The 21606-nt window shown below is 48.7% G+C and overlaps 1 protein-coding gene across 2 annotated transcripts in view; it reads right to left on the reverse strand.

Annotated features, from left to right (window-relative positions):
* Positions 1-21606, reverse strand: part of KIF26A (kinesin family member 26A) — a 161998-nt gene that overhangs the window by 136222 nt on the left and 4170 nt on the right. The window contains exons 1-2 of one of the 2 annotated variants that reach the window (XM_081190985.1): positions 14174-14583; positions 13636-13902 (exon numbers count right to left, since the gene is read on the reverse strand). In XM_081190985.1, coding sequence (XP_081047111.1) covers positions 13636-13902; positions 14174-14188 — 282 coding nt within the window. In that variant the 5' untranslated portion in view covers positions 14189-14583. Of the gene's footprint in view, positions 1-13635; positions 13903-14173; positions 14584-21606 lie in introns of those variants that run through there. The other variant, XM_081190984.1, reaches the window with a different exon arrangement.

A 21606-nucleotide genomic window follows, 5' to 3' on the forward strand; every position in this document is an offset into this window, starting at 1 on the left:
GCAGCTCCCAAAAGCAGCTTCTGCAAACACACACTTCGTCTCACTCTTAACTTTCCAACAACGTTAGCTGCAGTCAAATTTCAGGTCTATATTTAGGCTGGAATCGGTGTAACTAACCCAGTGGATTGTTTCCTTAGGTTCCTGCCTTTGTCCGCAGTTCCTGGCGCATTAGCTGGTCCACCTGCAGCCAACCTCGCCTCCTCGGGTGCTCTACGGTTTGCCAGCAGCAGCAGCAGCTACAGAGCCCAAGCACGTGAACTTATATGGGGATTGGAGCAGGGCAGGCCCTCAGTGTAGGTCAGTGCTGAGGAAGGTGGGTCACCTCAAACTTTGAGAGGGGAGAGGTTCTGGGTATATTGGAGGACCTAAGGGAGACAGGAAGGGAGAAAGGTTGCAAATAAGCTATTGCAGATCCTCCAAGTGTCTCTATTTTCCAGGGACATCCCTGATTTACAGAGTTATCCGATCCCAGAGTCGTCTGAAGGCAATCCTGTATAGGGAAGGTTTTTTAAAATGTTTAATGTTTTATTATGTTTTTATATATGTTGGAAGCTGCCTTGCATGGCTGGGGCAACCCAGTAAGATGTGTGGTGTATAAATAGTAAAATTATCATTATGGAATGGGACGCCCCTATTTTCAATGGAGAAATGTTGGGCGGTAAGCTATTGGGGCATACAGAGACACCTGGGTCAGCTACATACAACCTGAAGATACAGGTAGGCAACCAGCTATAACCTACACATGCCTTCCATGGGAAGCAATTCAGGAAAAACAGATGGAATGAAATATGAGGCATTTTCTGGAACCTTTTCCTACACAAATTTCTCTATTGGGAGAATTTGCTCTGAGATTTTCTTCTCTTCTTCAGTTTCCAACATGAAATCTTCTAATACTCTAGGGGGAGTGATTCAATTTAATATGCTTATTTTACTTTGATTTAGTAAACAAAGCTGGAAACTTCAAAAACAGACATCCTTGCCCAGTACTCTCCTTTTGCAATTGACATCCATCCATTCATTGTTACTAACAAACTTATGGAACAGGAAAATTTTCAAGGGGGGAAACTTTCCCAGATAGCATCACTGTGCAAAACTCTTGACAGTATAGAGATACTGTGTGCGGCCCCTACAGAAGGAGAATGAGGCTCCTTGCTTCAGACAGTTTACCTCGAATTTACAAAAGACAACGTAAAGGATCTAGGGGTCTGGGTAGACCACCAGCTTAACATGAGTCAACAGTGTGATGCAGCAGCAAAACAAGCTAACACAATTCTAGGCTGCGTCAACAGAAACACGGCATCCAGATCAAGGGAAACAACAGGACCACTCCATTCTGCCTTGGTCAGACCACCACACCTGGATTACTGTGTCCAGTTCTGAGCACCACAGTTTAAGAAGGATTTTGAAAAGCTGTAAGGTGCACAGGGGTGGCAAATATGATCAAGGGTCTGGAAACCAAGTCTTAGGAGGAACATTTGAGGGAGTGTGGATAGGTTTAGCCTGGAGAAGAGAAGGCTGAGGGGTGGTAAGATAGTCCTCTTCAAATGTCCAAAAGGATGTAAATGGAAGATGGAGCAGGCTTGTTTCCTCCTGCTCCAGACCTAAACTTTTGTTGTTGTTTAGTCGTGTCCGATTCTTCGTGACCCCATGGACCAGAGAACGCCAGGCACTCCTGTCTTCCACTGCCTCCTGCAATTTGGTCAAACTCATGCTGGTAGCTTCAAGAACACTGTCCAAACATCTTGTCCTCTGTCGTCCCCTTCTCCTAGTGTCCTCAATCTTTCCCAACATCAGGGCCTTTTCCAGGGAGTCTTCTCTTCTCATACGGTGGCCAAAGTATTGGAGCCTCAGCTTCAGGATCTGTCCTTCCAGTGAGCACTCAGGGCTGATTTCCTTCAGAATGAACCTAAACTAACGGGTTCAAATTATAAAAAAGGAGATTCCAACTAAACACTGGAAGACCTTTCTGACAGTAATAGCTGTTTGACAGTGGAATGGACTATCTCAGAAGGTGATGGGCCTCTCCCTCTCTGAAGGTTTTCAAACAGTTTGGATGTCAGAGATTCTTCAGCTGTGATTCCTGCATCGCAGGAGGCTGAACTTGATAACACCTGGGGTCCCAACCCTCCACTTCTATGACTCGAACAAGGGTGAAGGGAAGAGCTAGCCCACAAATCCCTGTGTGCCCCACTTCTTCCCATAGATGCACTGAATTTCCAGTTTGCAAATATAGTGGTACCTCTGGTTACGTACTTAATTCATTCCAGAGGTCCATTCTTAACCTGAAACTGTTCTTAACCTGAAGCACCACTTTAGCTAATGGGGCCTCCCGGTGCCACCACGCGATTTCTGTTCTCATCCTGAAGCAAAGTTCTTAGCCCGAGGTACTATTTATGGGTTAGCGGAGTCTGTAACCTGAAGTGTCTGTAACCTGAAGCGTCTGTAACCCGAGGTACCACTGTACTGGGCCTAAAATGGGGCTTCTGTTTCCACTGGAAGAAAAGAGCAACACCGGCGTTAAGAAACCTCTGCAGTCACCCGGGGTGAGTTCTTTCCTCCAACAGCTGTGCTATTTAACATGTCTGAGAAGTCGGAATCGCCATCGCTGAACACTTGGCAGGAACAATAAAGCAGGCAAGCACATATTTCAACAGGTTCAAAGCAACCTCAGATGTCGGCAGCAGATGCTCTTTCTGAACACACGCCCGTCCCGGCGTATCCCCCAGGACTTTTTGAACTGGTTGGAGCGTTTCCTCCCCTTCCCTCTAATAAGCCAGGGTGCTGGAGAAATTAGCCAGGGAAAGAAAAAGAACAACGGTAATTACCCGCCCACCGCCAGCCTAGGAGGCCTTCATTATTAATTGCAGCCTTCTCCTGCCTCCTCTGGCCTAGATCCCCCACTGGGGAGAATCCATGCTGGCCTGGGGGTCAACGCTGCATAATGACACCACTTCACCTGCCTCTGTGAAAGTGAGCGGCCAGGAGGGAAAATGCCCGGCGCGACTCTCATTTCGACAGGGCTCAAAACTCAGAGAGGAGGCGCCAACCCCTTAGGTGGCTTTTAAAGGGTAGCAGCTGACAAGTGCAATCAGTCCTCCGCCTTGATTGCACAGCTGCCACAAGGATTGCCAAATGCGTCTCATCTCGGTTTTGGAGGGGTGGCGGGAAACTCCCATGCCAAAGGGGAAGGATCCTGAGACCCATAGCTCGAGCCAGGCAACGATGGGCAGACACCGCGTTGATACAGCCTTGCTTACGCCCAAGGAACCGCTGAACTCAGCGAATGCCCATCCTATGGCTCTGTAGCCGCAAACTACGGTTTACTGTGCCGAAGGCGGCCGCAGACACTTTGCTCATCCCCACCCACGAAATGGGGGGGAAACGAAGCACAACCCTTGGCTGAGCGTCACATCCGAATCAGGGAGCATGATTTGTAGTTTGGCTAACTGAGGAGTGAGGAACCTCAGTTGCCCCCTCCCCAAAATATCAAGTAAATAAATAAAAATACTTAACTGAAAGTAGAAACTACAGAAAGATTTTGACAGGTTTTACTGAGCACTTGGGATCAAAAGAAAGTAATTTGAGACAACTGTTGTTGAAACATTTCATTCCAAATATGCTAGACAGAGCCAGACAGAGGATGATGAGAGGTGGGTGTCCTTGCCCCCCAACATACCGTATTTTTCGCCCTATAGGACACACTTTTTCCCCTCCAAAAATGAAGGGGAAATCTGGGTGCGTCCTATGGGGCGAATGCAGGCTTCAGGAAGCTCTGCGCAACCCTCGGGAGACCGGCTCCGAGGGTTGCGCAGAGCTGCCTGCAGTCCTCGGCTCAGCACAGCTCTGCGCGTCCATCGGGAGCGGGGCGCTAAGTCCCGCCCCGCTCCAGATGGCGGCGCGGAGCTGCCTGCCGTCCCGGGATCAGCGCACTTCTCCCCATCGCCAGCCCCACAAGCTCGGGGGACAGCGGGGAGGCAGAGAGTGCCTTCCCACTGTTCCCCGACCTGCTTCTTCCAGCCCCGCACCTGGGGGGGAAATAAAAAAAAATTTCTTTATTTCCCCCCCCAAAAAAAAAACTAGGTGCGTCCTATGGGCCGGAGCGTCCTATGGGGCGCAAAATACGGTAAATCCTGGCTATGCCCATGCTTGGTGGGCAATTGTGGCCCTCCGGGCCTCTTTATGTGGCCCCTGTAACTCCATCACTGGCCCTGCTTTTACCCCAAGTGAACTCTGACAATGCCTCTTGCTTGTCTGGAAGACAGATAGGTGGATGTGTCAAAAACTACCCCACTGTACACCCAGGTAAAGTCTGCATTTGTTGCTCCACCCACTTTTGCCTCTGGCTCCGCCCACCATTAGCATGTGGCCCTCAGAAGGTTGCTAACCAACTGCGCTAACCACAACTCCCAGTTTGGACATAAAATATGGCTTGCCCTGATGCAGTGCACAATTTGATTCTGGGTTGTTTTTTTTATCAGCACGATTAGGGACAAAGGGTTATGAAGGTCCCTGAAGCACCATCCCCAAGAGCACCGAAATCCCAGCCAAACCCCATCTCTCATTTCCATAGCTGTGACCAGAGGAAGAAGGACCACTGGGAGGAGCGCAGAAAGAAGAAACGCCCTGATGCATCTGCAGCAACACAACAACGGGACACCTTCATCTGCCCCAGCTGCCACAAAACATGTCTCTCCTGTATCAGTCACTACAGACGCTGCAACCGTCCAACAGCTTGACCTCACCCCCAAAGGAGCTCTCCTGCATTGTCTCCCAAGACAATGTAAACACAACACGATCCCAGAATCAGCTGTGGGCAAAAGATCATGCAGAACAGTGCCGTTTAGCTGTTTTCTGGGAGGAGACGGGATCAAGATCATAGAATCATAGAATTGTAGAGCTGGAAGGGACTCCAAGGGTAATTTAAGAACAACAGGTGGCCATCCAAACTCTGCTTAAAGGTAAAGGGACCCCTGACCATTAGGTCGTCGTGACCGACTCTGGGGTTGTGGCGCTCATCTTGCTTTATTGGCCGAGGGAGCAGGCGTACAGTTTCCGGATCATGTGGCCAGCATGACTAAGCTGCTTCTGGCGAACCAGAGCAGCGCACGGAAACGCCGTTTACCTTCCCGCCGGAGCGGTACCTATTTATCTACTTTTACTTTGACGTGCTTTCGAACTGCTAGGTTGGCAGGAGCAGGGACCGAGCAATGGGAGCTCACCCCATCGTGGGGATTCGAACCGCCAACCTTCTGATCGGCAAGTCCTAGGCTCTGTGGTTTAACCCACAGCGCCACCCACGTCCCTAAACTCTGCTTAAAAACCTCCAAAAAAGGAGAGCACACCACCTCCCAAAGGAGACTGTTCTACTGTTGAACAGCTCTTACCATCAGAAAGTTATTCCTTATGTTTAGTTGGAATCTCCCTTCTTGTAACTTGAAGCCATTGGTTCGAGTCCTACCCTCCAGAGTAGGAGAAAACAAGCTTGTTCCACCTTCCATGTGGCAGCCCCTTGAGATATTTGAAGATGACCATCATATCTGCTCTAAGTCTCCTCCTTTCCAGGCTAAACATACTCAGCTCCTTCGACTGTTCCTCATAAGGCTTGGTTTCCATCCATCCACCCATAATCCCTGCCCTCCAGCAGTTGGTGAGCACTGTCAACAATAATCCAGCAACACACACTCAGGCCTGGCATGTAATGGGTTTTGTTGCAGATGGGAACTATGGAGTCAGGAGGCAGAGTTAGTCCCTGCCCACTTATCTGCAAACGTTGTAACTATAAATGCAGAGGGGGTCCAGATTGTGCCAGCTCTTTTCCCACGTTGTGCAATGACATTCCGTCTAATCCACTGAGCCACTAAAGCAAACACGGAAACCTTGTATGTTCCAACTCCCCTCCCCCCCCAAGCATCAGCAAGTTAACTAATTTCCTCCCCACTGTTTAAATAAGAAACCCCCTGAAGGATCCCTTTGAGAAATCCATGCCTGGGACAATTATACAGGGCGTGATGCAGTACAAAATGAACAATAAACAGAACAGCGACTTGTGGGTTCCACTTACACACGACAATTTTGCAAAAGCACAGAGCACATGGTATGCATTCAGTTCTATGGGAGGAGGTACCGTAACTGGACGTACTCAGGGACAAATCTTTGGATGGATACTAAAGCTGATCTTTGCTTCTGGTGCTACTGAGAACCAAGCCTGCCCTTATCCTCATAGCTCCATCCTTGGTCATGCTAGAACAAGGAAAGTCAGTATGGTGGGTCTTCAGACACATTTTGCACCTGGCTATTGGCCACACGACCAAATGAAGATGCCTGGATGGTCCCTGACGTCTCCACCATCTGGAGGTGCATACCTGGGGTTCCTTGGATCTTGACCCTAATACCTCACCCTGTAGAATTCTACCAGGTATAGTTTATCTGCACAATCAGATTGAATTCCAGGAACCAAAAAGCTTTTTTCTGTGCATTCTGAGCTGTGAACAATGTTATGGTGAATTGTTGTTGCTTGTCTTCACTCACCCCACCCCACTGCCCTGTTCACAGTTGTGAAGAATATCCCTACGTTATGAATGGTCCAATTAAGAAAAATAAGGTAAAGGTAAAGGGACCCCTGACCATTAGGTCCAGTCGTGGACGACTCTGGGGTTGCGGCACTCGTCTCGCTTTACTGGCCGAGGGAGCCGGCGTACAGCTTCCGGGTCATGTGGCCAGTATGACTAAGCCGCTTCTGGCGAACCAGAGCAGCGCACGGAAACGCCGTTTACCTTCCCGCTGGAGCGGTACCTATTTATCTACTTGCACTTTGACGTGCTTTTGAACTGCTAGGATGGCAGAAGATGGGACAGAGCAACGGGAGCTCACCCCGTCACGGGGATTCAAACCACCGACCTTCTGATCGGCAAGTCCTAGGCTCTTTGATTTAACCCACATTGCCACCCGCATCCCTATTAAGAAAAATAGGAAAAGGCAAATACTTAGGTGGACTTTCCCTGGATCAAGTGACTTTTCTTCTTTTAAGTCCTCAAAGTTGCTAGCTCAGGGTTGTCATCTGAACTAGCCAGAGGTTTAACTGATAATCAATCCTACTAGTCAGTCCATCATTTGAAAAATAAGACTTTAGAGCCATCTCGCCCAAAAATGACAACTAAACATTCTCTTTTGGCGATTGAAACCTTGGTTTAAGGAGCCATTTTTCGCCTAGCTTTTTATATCTGAGTTTCTAACACATCGTCCTTGACAATTGGGTTATGCTGGCTGGAGCTGATGGAAGACAGCTTGGATCCTCTTAAGACTGCAAAGGGAGTTTGGGGGATAGATAGATGACAAGGGACTCAGGTAATCTCGCTTTTAATTATCTGTTTGTGAAAGGACAAGCGGGAACGAGGTTAAACAAGTCACAGGTTTCTCAAGGAATCTGTGTGTTTGCTGGTCCTTGAGAAACCCATTTCACAAACTGATCTTTGGCCAGCAAACAAGTCATTTGATTTCCCTACCATTTGGAGCTTGAATTTGGAGCCATTATCAGCAGCTCTGACTCAAGGAAGACAATTTCCTTCTTTCATCAGTAGTGATAATCAGCAGCAGAAACTCACCCTTCTTTCATCTCCTAAGCACCCACCCATCATCAGGACCAGGTGGGGAGACCTTTCTGCACTTGTGATGAAAGATCCCTTAATTATCGTGGCAAAGGACACAAGTCTTTTGAGTATATAGACGAAGTTCAAAGCAGTAGGTTTCCTGTGTTTACTCTGCCTACCGGAAAGCCAGAACAAGCCACAAAGGACCATCCTTGACTTTTTTTTGCTTGCTATTTTTCACAACTAGGCAGAAAAATAAACTGAGGCTGCAACAATCCCATAAACACTTACCTGAGAATATTCCCCACTGAACCAATTTCTGAGTTCAGAGGACTGAACTGTAAGACTGGAACCTGAGACACCCTTAAAAGGGAGTAAACCCCACTGAATTCAATAGGACTTACTTATGAGTAAATATACTGAACTGAGGGTTGGCTTGCATAGCTGCATCAGAACTGTTCTTTACTTTTTTAAAAGTGCCCTGCACCTGTGTAACACTGGTCCACATAACAGATTTTCAGATTTAATACATACAAATACCACACCATACACTTAATGAACATTAAAGCATGTTACTTCCTCCAAAGAATTAAGTATACAGAAGAACAAGTCTTGCTAAAGCAGAACTGGCATGGCTTCTGCAAAGATAAGTCCTGCCTCACTAAGTTTTCGTGGTTCTCTGAAAGTGTTAATAAGAGGTGATCCAGTCGACAGGGTATATTTAGGACTTTCAAAAAACTGTGATTAAGGGGCTCCAAAATAAGATTAGCAATCGTGTATATGAGCAGAGGTCCTCTAATGGATCAGCAACAAGATAGGAAACAGAGAACAGGAATAAATGGAAAGTTCTCCCAATGGAGGAATGTAGAAAGTGGAGTTTCCCCAAGGATAGCTATTGAGATGTGCTTTTTAAGTTGTGCACTAACTATCTAGAGTTAGTGAGAACTAAAGCAGCCAAGTTTCCCGATGATATCAAGTTGCTCAGGGTCATTAAAACAAAAAAGGGATTGTTTAAGAGCTCCAAAAGGATCTCTCCGAACTGGACAAACGGGCAGTAAAATTGTGAATATAATTCAATGTAAGCAGGTTATGCAATTGGGGCAATCTTAAATTTACATATATCATGGGATCTGAACTGTTGTTCACTGACCAGGCACAAGACATTCGGGTGGCAGGGAGCGACTTGACGCAGATCCCAACCTAGTGAGTGACAGCTGTGGACAGTGGCGCCCAGTATAGGGGGCAGAGAGGGCTTCAGCTACCCCAATATTTTTGGGCAGGAGACAGCGCTCCACCCAATATTGAAGGGGCCGCCACCCCCCGCCCAACCTGGCAGCCCAGGAGCTAGGCAACGGCTGGCACAAGTGGGGGAGATCTTTACTTCACTAGTCCCAGCCGCAGCCCAGCAGCCCAACAGCTGGGTGGGCGCTGGGACAAGCCACTGTAGAGATCACCCTCACATGACACGACACATGACCTCGGCACCCCTGGTTGTGAAAAAGGTGACTGTCACGCTAGGGAGCATTAGGAAAGGGATCGAAAATAAAGAAGTCAATGCCATAATGCAAATATTTGCTGCAGCCACACTTAGAATACTGCGTACGGTCCTGGTCAGCTCACCTCTAGAGGTGGAAAAGGGCAGCCAGAATGATCAAGGGGTAATTCCCCAATAATAATAATAATTTATTATTTATACCCCACCCATCTGGCTGGGCTTCCCCGGCCACTCTGGACGGCTTCCAACCAAATATTAAAATACAGTAATATGAAGGAAGTCTACAACTTTGGGGGCTTCTTTGTTTGAAAAAAGGAAAGTGGGGCATGAAAGAATTCTATAAAATCAGGCATTCCTCAGCCCTGATCCTAGAACCTGGAGCTGTCCAAGCCAAGTTGAATATTGGAAGATTCCGGAAAGACAAAATCAAGTACTTGGTTTAACTACGGAACTCACTTCCACAGAAGGCAGCGAGGGTCACCAATGTGAATGGCTTTAAAAGGGGATTAGACAAATTCACAGAGGACAAGGCTAGCCGAACGAGATGACCCTTTGGTCTGATCCTGCAACTGTCTTCTTACATTGATACTTGGAAGCAAGTGGAATGCAATCTTGCCTTTGGAACAACCCTGTTAAATTTCCAGTGCTCTAAAGGCAGCTATTGCATTACTGAGACCCAGAAGAAAAGGAGGTGGGGATTCATTATCCTATCACCAAGTACTTATCAGAGGGTGTTCCTCTGAGACTGAGACCACACAGACAGGCCAGAGGAGAGGGAGAGAGGGGAGGTGGCCTCACCTGAGCACCTAAGCAAAGGCCCCTAACTTTCTGGAGCTAGTACTATTCTTTTCATGCCCCTGACAAAGACCCATTTATAGCTGGAACTCCCATTACCTGTAAGGAAGGAACCGGGAATCGTTTAAGCACCGTGTGTTCTCTGCAAGGCCATTATACCCTATGCGCGAACAATAGGAAATTAACCTCCTATTCACTGACCGGACAACACAAAAGTCTAACAGTCCTGCCTTTGACATTTCTTGTTCCACATGAAAGAGACAGAAACCCCCCATCAAGTCAACATAAGAAGGGTTTTCCCACTCCCTGGTATCAATAGGCTTTGCATCAAACTCTGAAACAGCCAACATCCGATCCCTGCAGTCTGCACTGGATTACAAGGCGCGCCCCCTGCCCCCACTTAAAGACACTTATATTTAGATTCCATAGGAATTCTACATGATCATACAGGAAATCTTTGAATGAAAATGAAGGTCAGGGCTGGGATTGGCTTCCTCTGCCAGGGCCTCTTTCTCGCCCAGCTCATTCTTCCAAATATCCAAATAAGCATTGTTTAGAAAACAATATACTTCCACTGTTATTTATTAATTATTACTGTTACTACTACAAAAAATCAAAGCAGCAGCTCAGATGAATTTGTATGGGCGTCTTGAAAATAAAATGCTAGGCTCTTCACATCCTTTATTTTTTTTATCCAACCATCACTGAAACTTTGAGATAAAGATCTAGGTTCTGACCCTTGACTGTGCATAAATCAGCAATCATGGGGATTAATTTTTTAATTAAAAAAAGTAGATCTGAGGGCAGTTCACAAGATAAAATTAGAACGAACAACTAGTTACAATCGTAAGGAAATGGCCAGCTTTTAACTACTTAATTTTTCAACTTCAAAAGATTAACAAATTTTTTTTAAAAAGTTTACTTTTTTTGGAAGTGTAGGTTTTAAAAAAATAAAATCTGGCTTTCCAAGAGTCTTCCCTGACACAGCCACTCTGGGACTTTATCCTGAAGAAGCTCACATCTCTATCCTAGTTGCCGCTTGAAAAAAAAATCTCCATTTAAAAAAATATTTAAATCTCATATTTCACATAGAGCCCACAGTGGCAGACAAGAGTCAGTCCCCAGGTCGCCTCCCACCCAAGGAGCTGACAAGACTCCAACCTCCTTAAATTCATCATGTTTGTTACACTGTGTGCCTTAATAATAATATTTATTTATTTATTTATTTATTTAATTATTTATGTATACCCCGCCCATCTGGCTGGGTTTCCCCAGCCACTCTGGGCAGCTTCCAACAGAATATTAAAATACAATAGTCTATAAAACATTAAAAGCTTCCCTAAACAAGGCTGCCTTCAGATGTCTTCTAAAAGTCTGGTAGTTGTTTTTCTCTTTGACATCTGGTGGGAGAGCGTTCCACAGGGCGGGCGCCACTACCGAGAAGGCCCTCTGCCTGGTTCCCTGTAACTTGGCTTCTCGCAGTGAGGGAACCGCCAGAAGGCCCTCGGAGCTGGACATCAGCGTCTCGGCAGAACGATGAGAGTGGAGACGCTCCTTCGGGTATACTGGACCAAGGCCGTTCATACCACGCCCCGGGCTCAAAAGACAACCTTTAGCAGCAAACTACTACAATATACCTGAAGTGCAGGTGAAGACAACAAACCTTATCCTGGGATGCATATGGGACTCCTGTACTGTCTTGCCAAGTGTTGAAAAAGAATGTTTAAAACAGTTTGGCAGGCTCCTTCAGGCACTCAGCTGAACACATGAAGACCCACCACAAGGGTGGGGACCATTTCTCAAGGTAAGGGCTGCATTCGTTTCTGAGCGACCTGCCAGAGGTGAGCAGGGCCATGGGCAAAAGTAAGCAGGGCAATGCTGGTGAACTCCACTGTTGTACGAAAGGCTAGTCTCTACACTCAGGGCTCGTCCACGCTGGCGCTTATCCCGTGCCTGGAAAGCACCGATCCAAGTGGTTTTGCCTTTCCCACAAAAATCCCGCTCTTTAGCCCTAAATCGGAACAAACAGCAATCTGCAGGAAACCTGGGCGCCGTTTGATACAATTAAGCACTAAACCACAGGTTTTCCCAGGGACATGAAGCTGGGCTGGTGAGGGGTGTGGCCTGGGGAAAGGGGGTGTGGCTGGGGAAAGTAGGTGTGGCCTGGGGAAAGGGGGTGTGGCTCAGGAAAGGGGGTGTGGCCTGGGGGAAAGGGGTGTGGCCTGGGAAAATGGTATGCAGCTGATGGGGTGTGTGGCCTGAGGAGGAGTGTGGCCTGGCAGGACTGGGGCAGAACAGGGTTTTTGCTGGCTTTTCCAATGGTGTTTGAAATATATGTGATTTCACTGACGCGCACAGTTCCTTGGAACGTAACCCCCACAAAAATTGGGGGGGTCGCCTGTATACAGATTATTATTATTACCTTTATCATTATTACACAAACACTAAACCTGGAAAAAAACACTGTGCCTAAGGCAAAACCTGGCCACTGCCCAGACCTCACAGACAGGTGTATGGAACCTGTGGCCCTCCAGATATTGCTAAGACGGAGAAGTACCCCTGAATTTTGTTCAGGGTTGCACAGAGGTTCCCCGCTGCGTGCAACAGCACGAAGGTAACTGTGACTATTTGTCCCATGCTCTGGGAGTTGGGCAGCTACTCTCTGCAAATATGCACAGATCCACTGGTGCTTTTAAAGAGAAGTATTCATAGACATACAGAGGACTAAGAGTACAAAAGGGCCCCCTATGCCAACATTCAGAGATATGGAGAAGTAAAGCAAAGCATTACATGCAGGTATCCTGCAGTGTAACGCATATCACAACATTTGGAGATTATCTGAGTGTTCTGAGCAGCTCTCCCAGGGTTGTACAAATCTATCCTTTGGGGTTAACGGGTCTGAGTATAACACAGGGCTGAACAAAGAACTCTTGCCAAGCCAGCTAAGCACAAAGCCGTGTGCAGCAGCACAGCGCATGACATACAAGGCACCAGCTCCCAGCCATCTAGACAGCACCTCACCAGCTGGGGAGAGAAAATGCTGGGCACTTTGTGCAAATCATACACCAGAATTCAACACTTCGGTGCAAGGCGAAGCAGCACAATGCTGAGCACTGTTCACAGGGCGCATCTGAGCGCTATGCCGTGTGGATGGATAAACCGCACTGCACAGTGTGCAACAGCGTACACAGAATTCTCAGAAACGTGGGCAGTTAAGAGTTTTACTTTTCTTTTCAGCTGGTAAAATATGGCACATGGTGGAAGAACGGGAAACTTAAGAGGGCTACACAGTGCAATGAGCTGCAGCTAGGAATCCCAGGTGTCCTGCGGGAACCATGTGACAGAAGCAAGACAGAGAGAAAACGAGGTGTGCAAGGAATGTACACAGCTACCAAGGCTGCAGACAGCAACATTTCAGTGGCAGGGGAAGGGGGTAGGAGTTTCAGGTTGCTGAGGAATACACTGCTTGCTGCAAGCGCAACGAACGTTAAGTGCATCCAAGTCAGCGTTGGGATATCTAGCCGAGCAAGTATACCACCCAGACATATACCAAGCAAGGGATATACACGGATATTATAGTATTCGAGCAACGTGCGCGCGTGTAGCTGGCCAACTGATAAAGAGGGGACTTTTAGCGCTACGCAAAAAAAGTTGGAGAGGCCTTTGCAAACTTGGGATTTCGAAGCACCAGCCAATTCAGCGTCCCGGTTCCGGGCCAACCCCGCTCCCCAACCCCATCCCAGGCGGGCGCAGACCTACCGGCGGGGTCAGGGAGTTGCAGCCCGAGGCCAGTTTCACCGCTTGCCTCTTGAGCTCGGCCAGCTTGGCTTGGCAGCTTCGGCACCATCCTCCTTTGGCCGCTCTCTCGAAGTGGCCCAGCTCGCCCCCCGAGGCGGCTCCGGCGCCCTCCGGAGCGGGGCGGCTGCCGCAGCGGTCTTCGGGGGCGGCGGGCTGCAGGAGCCTCTTCCGCGGCGGGAGCTCCAAGGAGAGGGGCGCCGGTTCGCGCAGGGGGCTCCCCTCGGCCACCTGTGGGAGAGAGGAAAGCGGGAGACGCGATCAGGAGGCTGCCCTGGGCGGGCGCTGCGTAAAAAGGGAGCGGGTCCCCTTTTCCTCATTCTATCTCTCTCTCTTGCAAAAAGCGCATTGCAAAATTCCGCTCCGGGAACGGGAAAAGGGCAAACTTCCAGTCGTGCAAGGCCGGCGAGATCTCTCCGGGGGAAGCATGGAGCTGGGTCCCAGTTGCTGCAAACAACGACCCCATCGGGAAAGGAGAGATCACACTCACAAATGCACTTACCCCCAGCACTGGCATGTTACAGCTCGGTCCAGGGAGCGCGCAGCTTTCTCCCGGGCTCTGCAGACAAGCGGATCCCCAGTTACAAGGAGAATGCCGGCGGGCTGCAGACGCCTCCCGACCTCTCCTTCTGCGTGCCCATCGCGAACCAAAATTAAAAAGAAGTCGTCCCGGGACAGAGGATTCCTGTTGCAGAAACGGAGCCTCGCTTCTCCTCCGCCCTCTTTTGCTACTGGCTGTCTCTCCCCCCCCCCTTTTTTTTGTGTGTGTGTGCAAGCGAAATCAAGTCGTGCACTGCTTAAGAAAAACTCTACTGCAAAACTCTCTCCGCTCCGACTCCTGTTGCTCGCTACGTGATGTTTCCTCCCATAGTGGCAAAAGCAGCGAGGAAAGTTTAGGGTTGCAAAGTTAAAGCAGCAGCCCGGGAGCGAGATCAGAAGGGGAGGAGACGGCATCAAAGGGGAGGGAGAGGAGGAGGGAGGGGCTTAACCCCCCTTCATCCCCCACCCCAGCTTCCCAAGAAACGGGATACTACTGAGTTCATGGGCAAGCGGAGCACGTGGAAACCGAGAGGAGTGTTAGGAGGAGAGAGAAATGGATCAGGGTAGCAAGCTTGCGAGTTAAACCTCCTTCGGCACTTTCCTGGCTTCCAAACCGAGGCGAGTCAATCTAGTTTGGGGTGCGGGGGTTGCTTTTAAGAAGGCCCACGTTTAATGGTTTGGCTGCATACTTTGTGGCTTTTACGCCGGATTTATTGGGGGCTTCCATTGGGGTAAGCAGCGTGATGGCTGGTTTTAAAATCAAGGAAGGGGCGGAGGATGCACACGAATTTGCACACACCCTATGGACTCTGCTAGAGTTTTAATATTTCACAAATTACGGTACTTTTATTTATAAGGGCAGAAGGGAACTATAGATGGATGCATACACACATATATAGGTAGAAGATTCCACCTAAACATTAGGAAGAACTTCCTGACAGTAAGAGCTGTTCAACAATGGAATTTGCTGCCAAGGAGTGTGGTGGAGTCCCCTTCTTTGGAGGTCTTTAAGCAGAGGCTTGACAACCATATGTCAGGAGTGCTCTGATGGTGTTTCCTGCTTGGCAGGGGGTTGGACTCGATGGCCCTTGTGGTCTCTTCCAACTCTATGATTCTATGAGTAAAGGTGCCTTGCACGCTGCTATGAATATAACTACTTTTTTTAAAAAAAATGCATTTGCTGCCTCCCACGTTTTTAATGTGTTTGCAGAAACCAAAGCAACCTCTCCTGAGTCCAAACATGGACAGTGTGTATGGAGGTCTTGGGCTGCCCAGGCACTTAAAATTGAACATTGGTCTCACACATACACATATCCCATTGTCCTATATGTGATTTGTTTGCCTTACATTGTATGGGAAGCATGGGTCAGGCATAGGTCTGCAACCCCCAAGTCATCTAGGCCAAAGCCTGCCCCTTTATTGGCAGACAGTTCAATGCCTATATGTAAAGTAAAAGGTACCCCTGCCCAAAGGCCAGTCGTGTCCGACTCTAGGGTTGTGTGCCCATCTCACTTAAGAGGCCGGGGGCCAGCGCTGTCCGGAGACACTTCCGGGTCACGTGGCCAGCGTGACGAAGCTGCTCTGGCGAGCCAGCACCAGTGCCGCACACGGAAATGCCGTTTACCTTCCCGCTATAAAGTGGTACCTATTTATCTACTTGCACTTAGGGGTGCTTTCAAACTGCTAGGTGGGCAGGAGCTGGGACCGCAGACGGGAGCTCACCCCGCCGCGGGGATTCGAACCGCCGACCATGCAATCGGCAAGCCCTAGGCGCTGAGGATTTACCCACAGCGCCACCCGCGTCCCATGATGCCTATATGTACATGCCGTTTAAAAATGACTGCATCAATGCTTATCCAAAAGGTCACAGTAGCAGGCTTTGGAATGTATAGGCTTAGGTTGCGGACCCATAGCCAAGAAATTTTGCTGCCCAAGACAAAGGATAAGATGTTTCGCCTTCCTCACACAGTTCTCCATACAGATGTTAACTGGACTTGCATCTGAATCATGGCATAATATTGCTGGTAGAATAGTCTCCTCTGAGGTGGCAGACCAGATTAGGGGGTCCAGGAAAAGCCATGTGGAAACAGAAAGGGATTATCGGGGGCACAAGAAGAGCAGTGCGGAACTGCTACTGTCCTCTGAGGCAATTGTCCGTTTTGCCTAATGGTAGGGCCTGGACCTCACTGTAGCTTTTGAATGCCCAAAGCTGGAGTGGAGCTGAGGAAGATTGTTCCACAGTGTGTTTTTTCTTTCTCTCTTCCTCTCTCTCTGAATAAGGATTCTCAAAAGTGGGAAGTCACTGGAATAGCTCAGCCAGTAGAGCACGAGACTCTTAATCTCTGGGTTGTGAGTTCGAGCCCCACATTAGGCAAAAATAAATAAATTCTGTGTTTCTTCAGTCAATGAGCCATAGCATAAAAGTGTGCAACTGGTGACTCCCAGCTTCTCCCTCCAATGCCAAGCTGAGAGTCAAAAGGGCCACTCTCTTGTATGAGCAGCATCTTTAGTACCGCAATATGGTATCAGGATGTTTGGAGGGAAATGTAGTGACAGCCACTAGCTTAGGAGAATTAGAACTGCAGAGCTGGAAGGGGGCTTTGTGGTCATCTAGTCCAGCTCTTATAACGGAGTGTCCAAGTACCGTGCCAACCCTAATTGGCAGCCATTTGGCCCCTGCTTAAATACCTCCAGCAAAAGAGAAACCACTGCCTGCCTCCCAGGACATAAAAAAGACACAGAGACAAATCCACAGAAGATTTGCCTGTCAACAGCTATTATCCATGAGAACTAAATGGAGCATCCATGTTCAGAGGTAGTCTATTTCTGGGTGCTGGAAGTATCTGGCTAGCCACTGTTGGAAACAGGATACTGGGTTAGATAGACCCTGGGTCTGATACTGCTGGGTTAAGGTTATTAGGTTAGACAGCTCATACCCATGTAGACAAGATCAGATTCATCGATCCAGAACAGTTAGCATCCCCTGGTCAGGAAGAAGCTGCCCACACTGATCCAAATCATTAACCCACTCTAGCCGGCACCAACCCTCCAATATTTTCGTTCCAATACATTGTGAGACCTACATTGCCTCCCAGTACATTTCCGAGCACAATTCAAAGTATTTATGCTGACCTTTAAAGCCCTAAACGGCCTCGGTCCAGTATACCTGAAGGAGCGTCTCCACCCCCATCATTCAGCCTGGACCCTGAGGTCCAGTTCCGAGGGCCTTCTGGTGGTTCCCTCACTGTGAGAAGTGAGGTTACAGGGAACCAGGCAGAGGGCCTTCTCGGTAGTGGCGCCCGCCTTGTGGAACGCCCTCCCAACAGATGTAAAGGAAATAAACAACTATCTGACTTTTAGAAGACATCTGAAGGCAACCATGTTTAGCAAAGTTTTTAATGTTTGATGTATTTATCACATTATTATTATTATTATTATTCTGTTGGGAGCCACCTAGAGTGGCCAGGGAAACTCAGCCAGATGGACGGGGTATAAATAAATTATTATTAATAAAAATAATTATTATTATTACTATACACACAATGGTGTTGTTTGCCACATATGCACCAGTATTAACTGCAGTCATGAGCATGTCAAAAGAGGGGAGGCATGCATGCCCAGACAGCTGCCACAGCTTGTGTGCATGGTGCATTTACACACCCGAATTCTGTGATGGCCACAAACACGACTGCCCTACCAAAGTTTGCACTTGCCCTGTAGAACCACCTTGCGGCCCACCTGTCCCAGATCATGGCTTCCATCATGTACATTCAGCTTAGCGCAGGGGGCAGGGGACCTCTCTCAGCTCAGGGGCCATATTTCCCTTCTGGGGACCAGAGACAAAGCAGGCAGAGCGACACACAGACATTTCGCCTGTATGCGATAGGCTGATAAAAAAGGTAAAGGTACCCATGACCATTAGGTCCAGTCACGGACGACTCTGGGGTCGCGGCACTCATCTCGCTCTATAGGCCGAGGGAGCCGGCGTTTGTCCACAGACAGCTTCCGGGTCATATGGCCAGCATGACTAAGCCACTTCTGGTGAACCAGAGCAGCGCACGGAAACGCCGTTTACCTTCCCACCGGAGCGGTACCTATTAATCTACTTGCACTTTGACGTGCTTTCGAACTGCTAGGTGGGCAGGAGCTGGGACCGAACAACGGGAGCTCACCCCGTCGCAGGGATTCGAACCGCCGACCTTCTGATCGGCAAGCCCTAGGCTCTACCTGAGCACAAATTCAACACATCCCTCTCCTTCTACTTCCACCCAAGAAAGCAAGGGCACATTTCAAGTAGCCCAATTAGGGTGTGGAGCGAGCCCATGCAGGGTGTGTCTCGGGGAGATGGGGTGTGACTGGGGAGCATCCCAAGGGGCTGGATAGACTCAGGGGTCCACATTTGACATCCCCCCCAGGCCTGAAGATCCCCATCCTTGGTTTCAGCAGGTCAGAAAGTATTTAAAGCAGTTCCATTGGGAGGTGTGTTGATGCTAGCACTGCTAGGGAAATTAGCAGGAGGTAGGGTCTCTCCCATTCGGTCCCGACCCCTGCAAACTTCCAGCCCGTCCATCAACAATGTGTCTTAGGGTCTACCCCTTTCTCCAGTTGCTAAGAGTAAGTGGGGGCCAGTCAACCTCCCCCCCCCTTTTTTTTTTGCCAATAAGTCATTCTGAAGAAGAGATGCAGCCGCCAGCCTCAGAGCAATTCACTCTCTGGCATTTTGTCCCCCACGAAAGCTGCACTCTTCCATACTTTACTTGGAAGCAAGTCCTGTAGAATCACAGCAGTACTACCCTGAACATGCCTGATCTTGGCTGCTCTCGGAAGCTAAGCAGGGTCAGGCCTGGTTAGAACCTGGATGGGAGACCTCATGGGTTCCGCAGGCTTTTCCTCTTTGGGAGTCAGTGTGGTATAGTGATTATAGTGTCAGACTGGGACCTGGGTTCAGATCCCCACTCGGCTGTGGAGTTCACTGGGTGACCTTAGAAGCCAATGCCTGTCAGCCAAACCTATCGTTGGAATTCAGTGAGGAGAGGAAGACCCATATATGACAACTTGGGCTCCCTGGAGATAAAGGTGGGATGCAGACGCAATAAATAAATACCTAAAACTAATGAGACTTACTTCTGAGTAAACCCACATAGAATTGGACTGTATGGGAAGCATCAAACCTTGCTCTTAGAGTAGGAGTAAGGGAACTTTTGGCCCCTCCAGATCTTTGCTGAACTGCAACTCCCATCATCCCTGGTCATGCTTGCTAGGGCTGATGGGAGTTGTAGTACAGCGAAATCCAGAGGGGCAAAGGTTGGTTTCCCAGCCCTGATCTACATGAATGAGAGTCGAGGTCTTTGCAAAGTCACACACCATCCCATTATTCTCACTGGAGAGCCAGGATTGGCTGCCGCTCCCTGTCGAGTGTAACGCAGCAGCCAATTGGGTTTGCTGCCTCGAGATGTATACAACAGCCTCCATTCTAGGCTGGCAGCTGCAGTCCACAATCCTGGAAACAAGATGGCTTTAGTGAAAGGCATCTGCTGATGACCCCGGCAGAATGGATGGGATGGGCCTGATTCCACAGGTAATGTCATAGAATCATGGAACTGTAGAGTTGGAAGAGTTATCCAATCCAACTCCCTGCAATGCAGGAATCTCAGCGAAAGCATCCAGGACAGATGGCCACCCAACCTCTGTTTAAAAACCTCCAAGGAAGGAGAGTCCACAGCCAAACAGCTTTTACTGTCAGAAAGTTCTTCCTGATGTTTAGTTGGAATCTCCTTCCTTGTATCTCAAAGCCTTTGGTTCAGGTCCTACCCTCCAGAGCAGGAGAAAACAAGCTCGCTCCATCTTCCTTTAAGATATTTGAAGATGGCTATCATATCTCCTCTCAGTCTCCTCTTTTCATGGCCGGTCCCTCGCTTGAGCGCAACCCATTAATAAATTTATTAATAAATTTATTTATTGCACCTTTTTAAATAAATGGATACATAAATAAAAATGCAGTAAAGGGTACATGGAGGCAAAAAGCACCCATCATCCGACTGCGAATCAGGCATCATCCTGTGTTCGGTGGAAGAGCAGATGTTTTACATCGAGCATGGGGAACTGGCATCCTTCCAGATGTTGCTGGAGTGCAAGTCCCACCACCCCTTGCCAATTGCCCGCGCCATCTGGAGCGGATGAAAGTAGGAAAGCATGGTCCCGGGCAGCGTGGTGTAGTGGTTAGAGCGTCCAACTGGGAGCTGGGGAAACCACCGGTCAAATCCCCGCTCAGTCATGAGGTTCGCTGGGTGCCCTTGTGCCAGTCCCTCACCCTCTACCTCACAGGTTTTTGGGTGAGGATAAAATGGGGGGGGGTTATGGGGGGTGGAGAACAATGCATGCCACCTTTCAGCTCCTTGGAGGGAAATAAATGAAAAAAAGCAAATAATAATTAGAAGCCCTTGGTTCCTCCGCCATTTTTTACATGCACAAATCTTAGATCCAATCTCTAGTTAAAAGGATCAGGTAGTGGCAGGAAAAGCCCTTCTCTGCCTGAGACCTTGGAGAACTATTGAATGTCACTACGTGGACAAATATTCTGACTGTCTTTTTCTTCAAAACGTGGCTGTACTTTGCAGTGGGGCGTGGGTGGGTGGGGAGATCTGCCCCAACCCCAGCAACTGTGGAAAAGCCGTCTTCCTGGCAAGCCTGGTCCTGGACCTTCCAAGGAATACAGCTTGGAAGAAACTGTTTTGTGCCCTCCCCGCCCCCACCTTAAAGAGCCTTAATGAGCCGGGTCAGTGTAATGGGTCAAGGCGTCGGCCTGGGACCTTTCAGCCACGAAGCTCACCGTGAGACTTTACAACCAGTTGCAACCTTTTCTCCTAACCTACCTCACAGGGTTCTTGTGAGACCCAACAGAATCGGCCAGTGAACCGCAACAAGGCTTTGGGGTTGCATTGGCCCCCCAAAAAAGGGCCGTCAAATTTAATAAATAAATGTTCCGTGGTAGATATGCAGGACTTCCTTTGGTTTTGAAAGGAACTTTTACCAACTGCATTCATCGTCTTAAATAGAAAACTTCAGATTTCAGGCTGTCAGGAGAGTCCTCCTTCGGTCTTCTTACCCACTGGGGCTGCCTCGGACTGATTTCAAGCTTGCTCAAAAGTAAATCAAGTTAGGGCGGCCATTGGCTAAGCGTAAGCCAATGAGAAGGAGCTGGATCAGGCCAGCAGCCCTTCTAGCCCAATATTCTATTCTCACTGTGGTCTTCAGGACCCTTTGCAATAGGGTGCCTGAGCCACACACAGCCTTGCACCTCTCCGCCTTACAGCGCCGAGTCTCCATTGCCAAACCGACTCCTTGCAAGATCTGCCTGTTCTCTCTGCCTGCCCCACCCCCTTCTCCTCGCAAATG

Source organism: Podarcis bocagei (genome assembly GCF_964188305.1).
Source record: "Podarcis bocagei genome assembly, chromosome: 1".
NCBI lineage: Eukaryota > Metazoa > Chordata > Lepidosauria > Squamata > Lacertidae > Podarcis > Podarcis bocagei.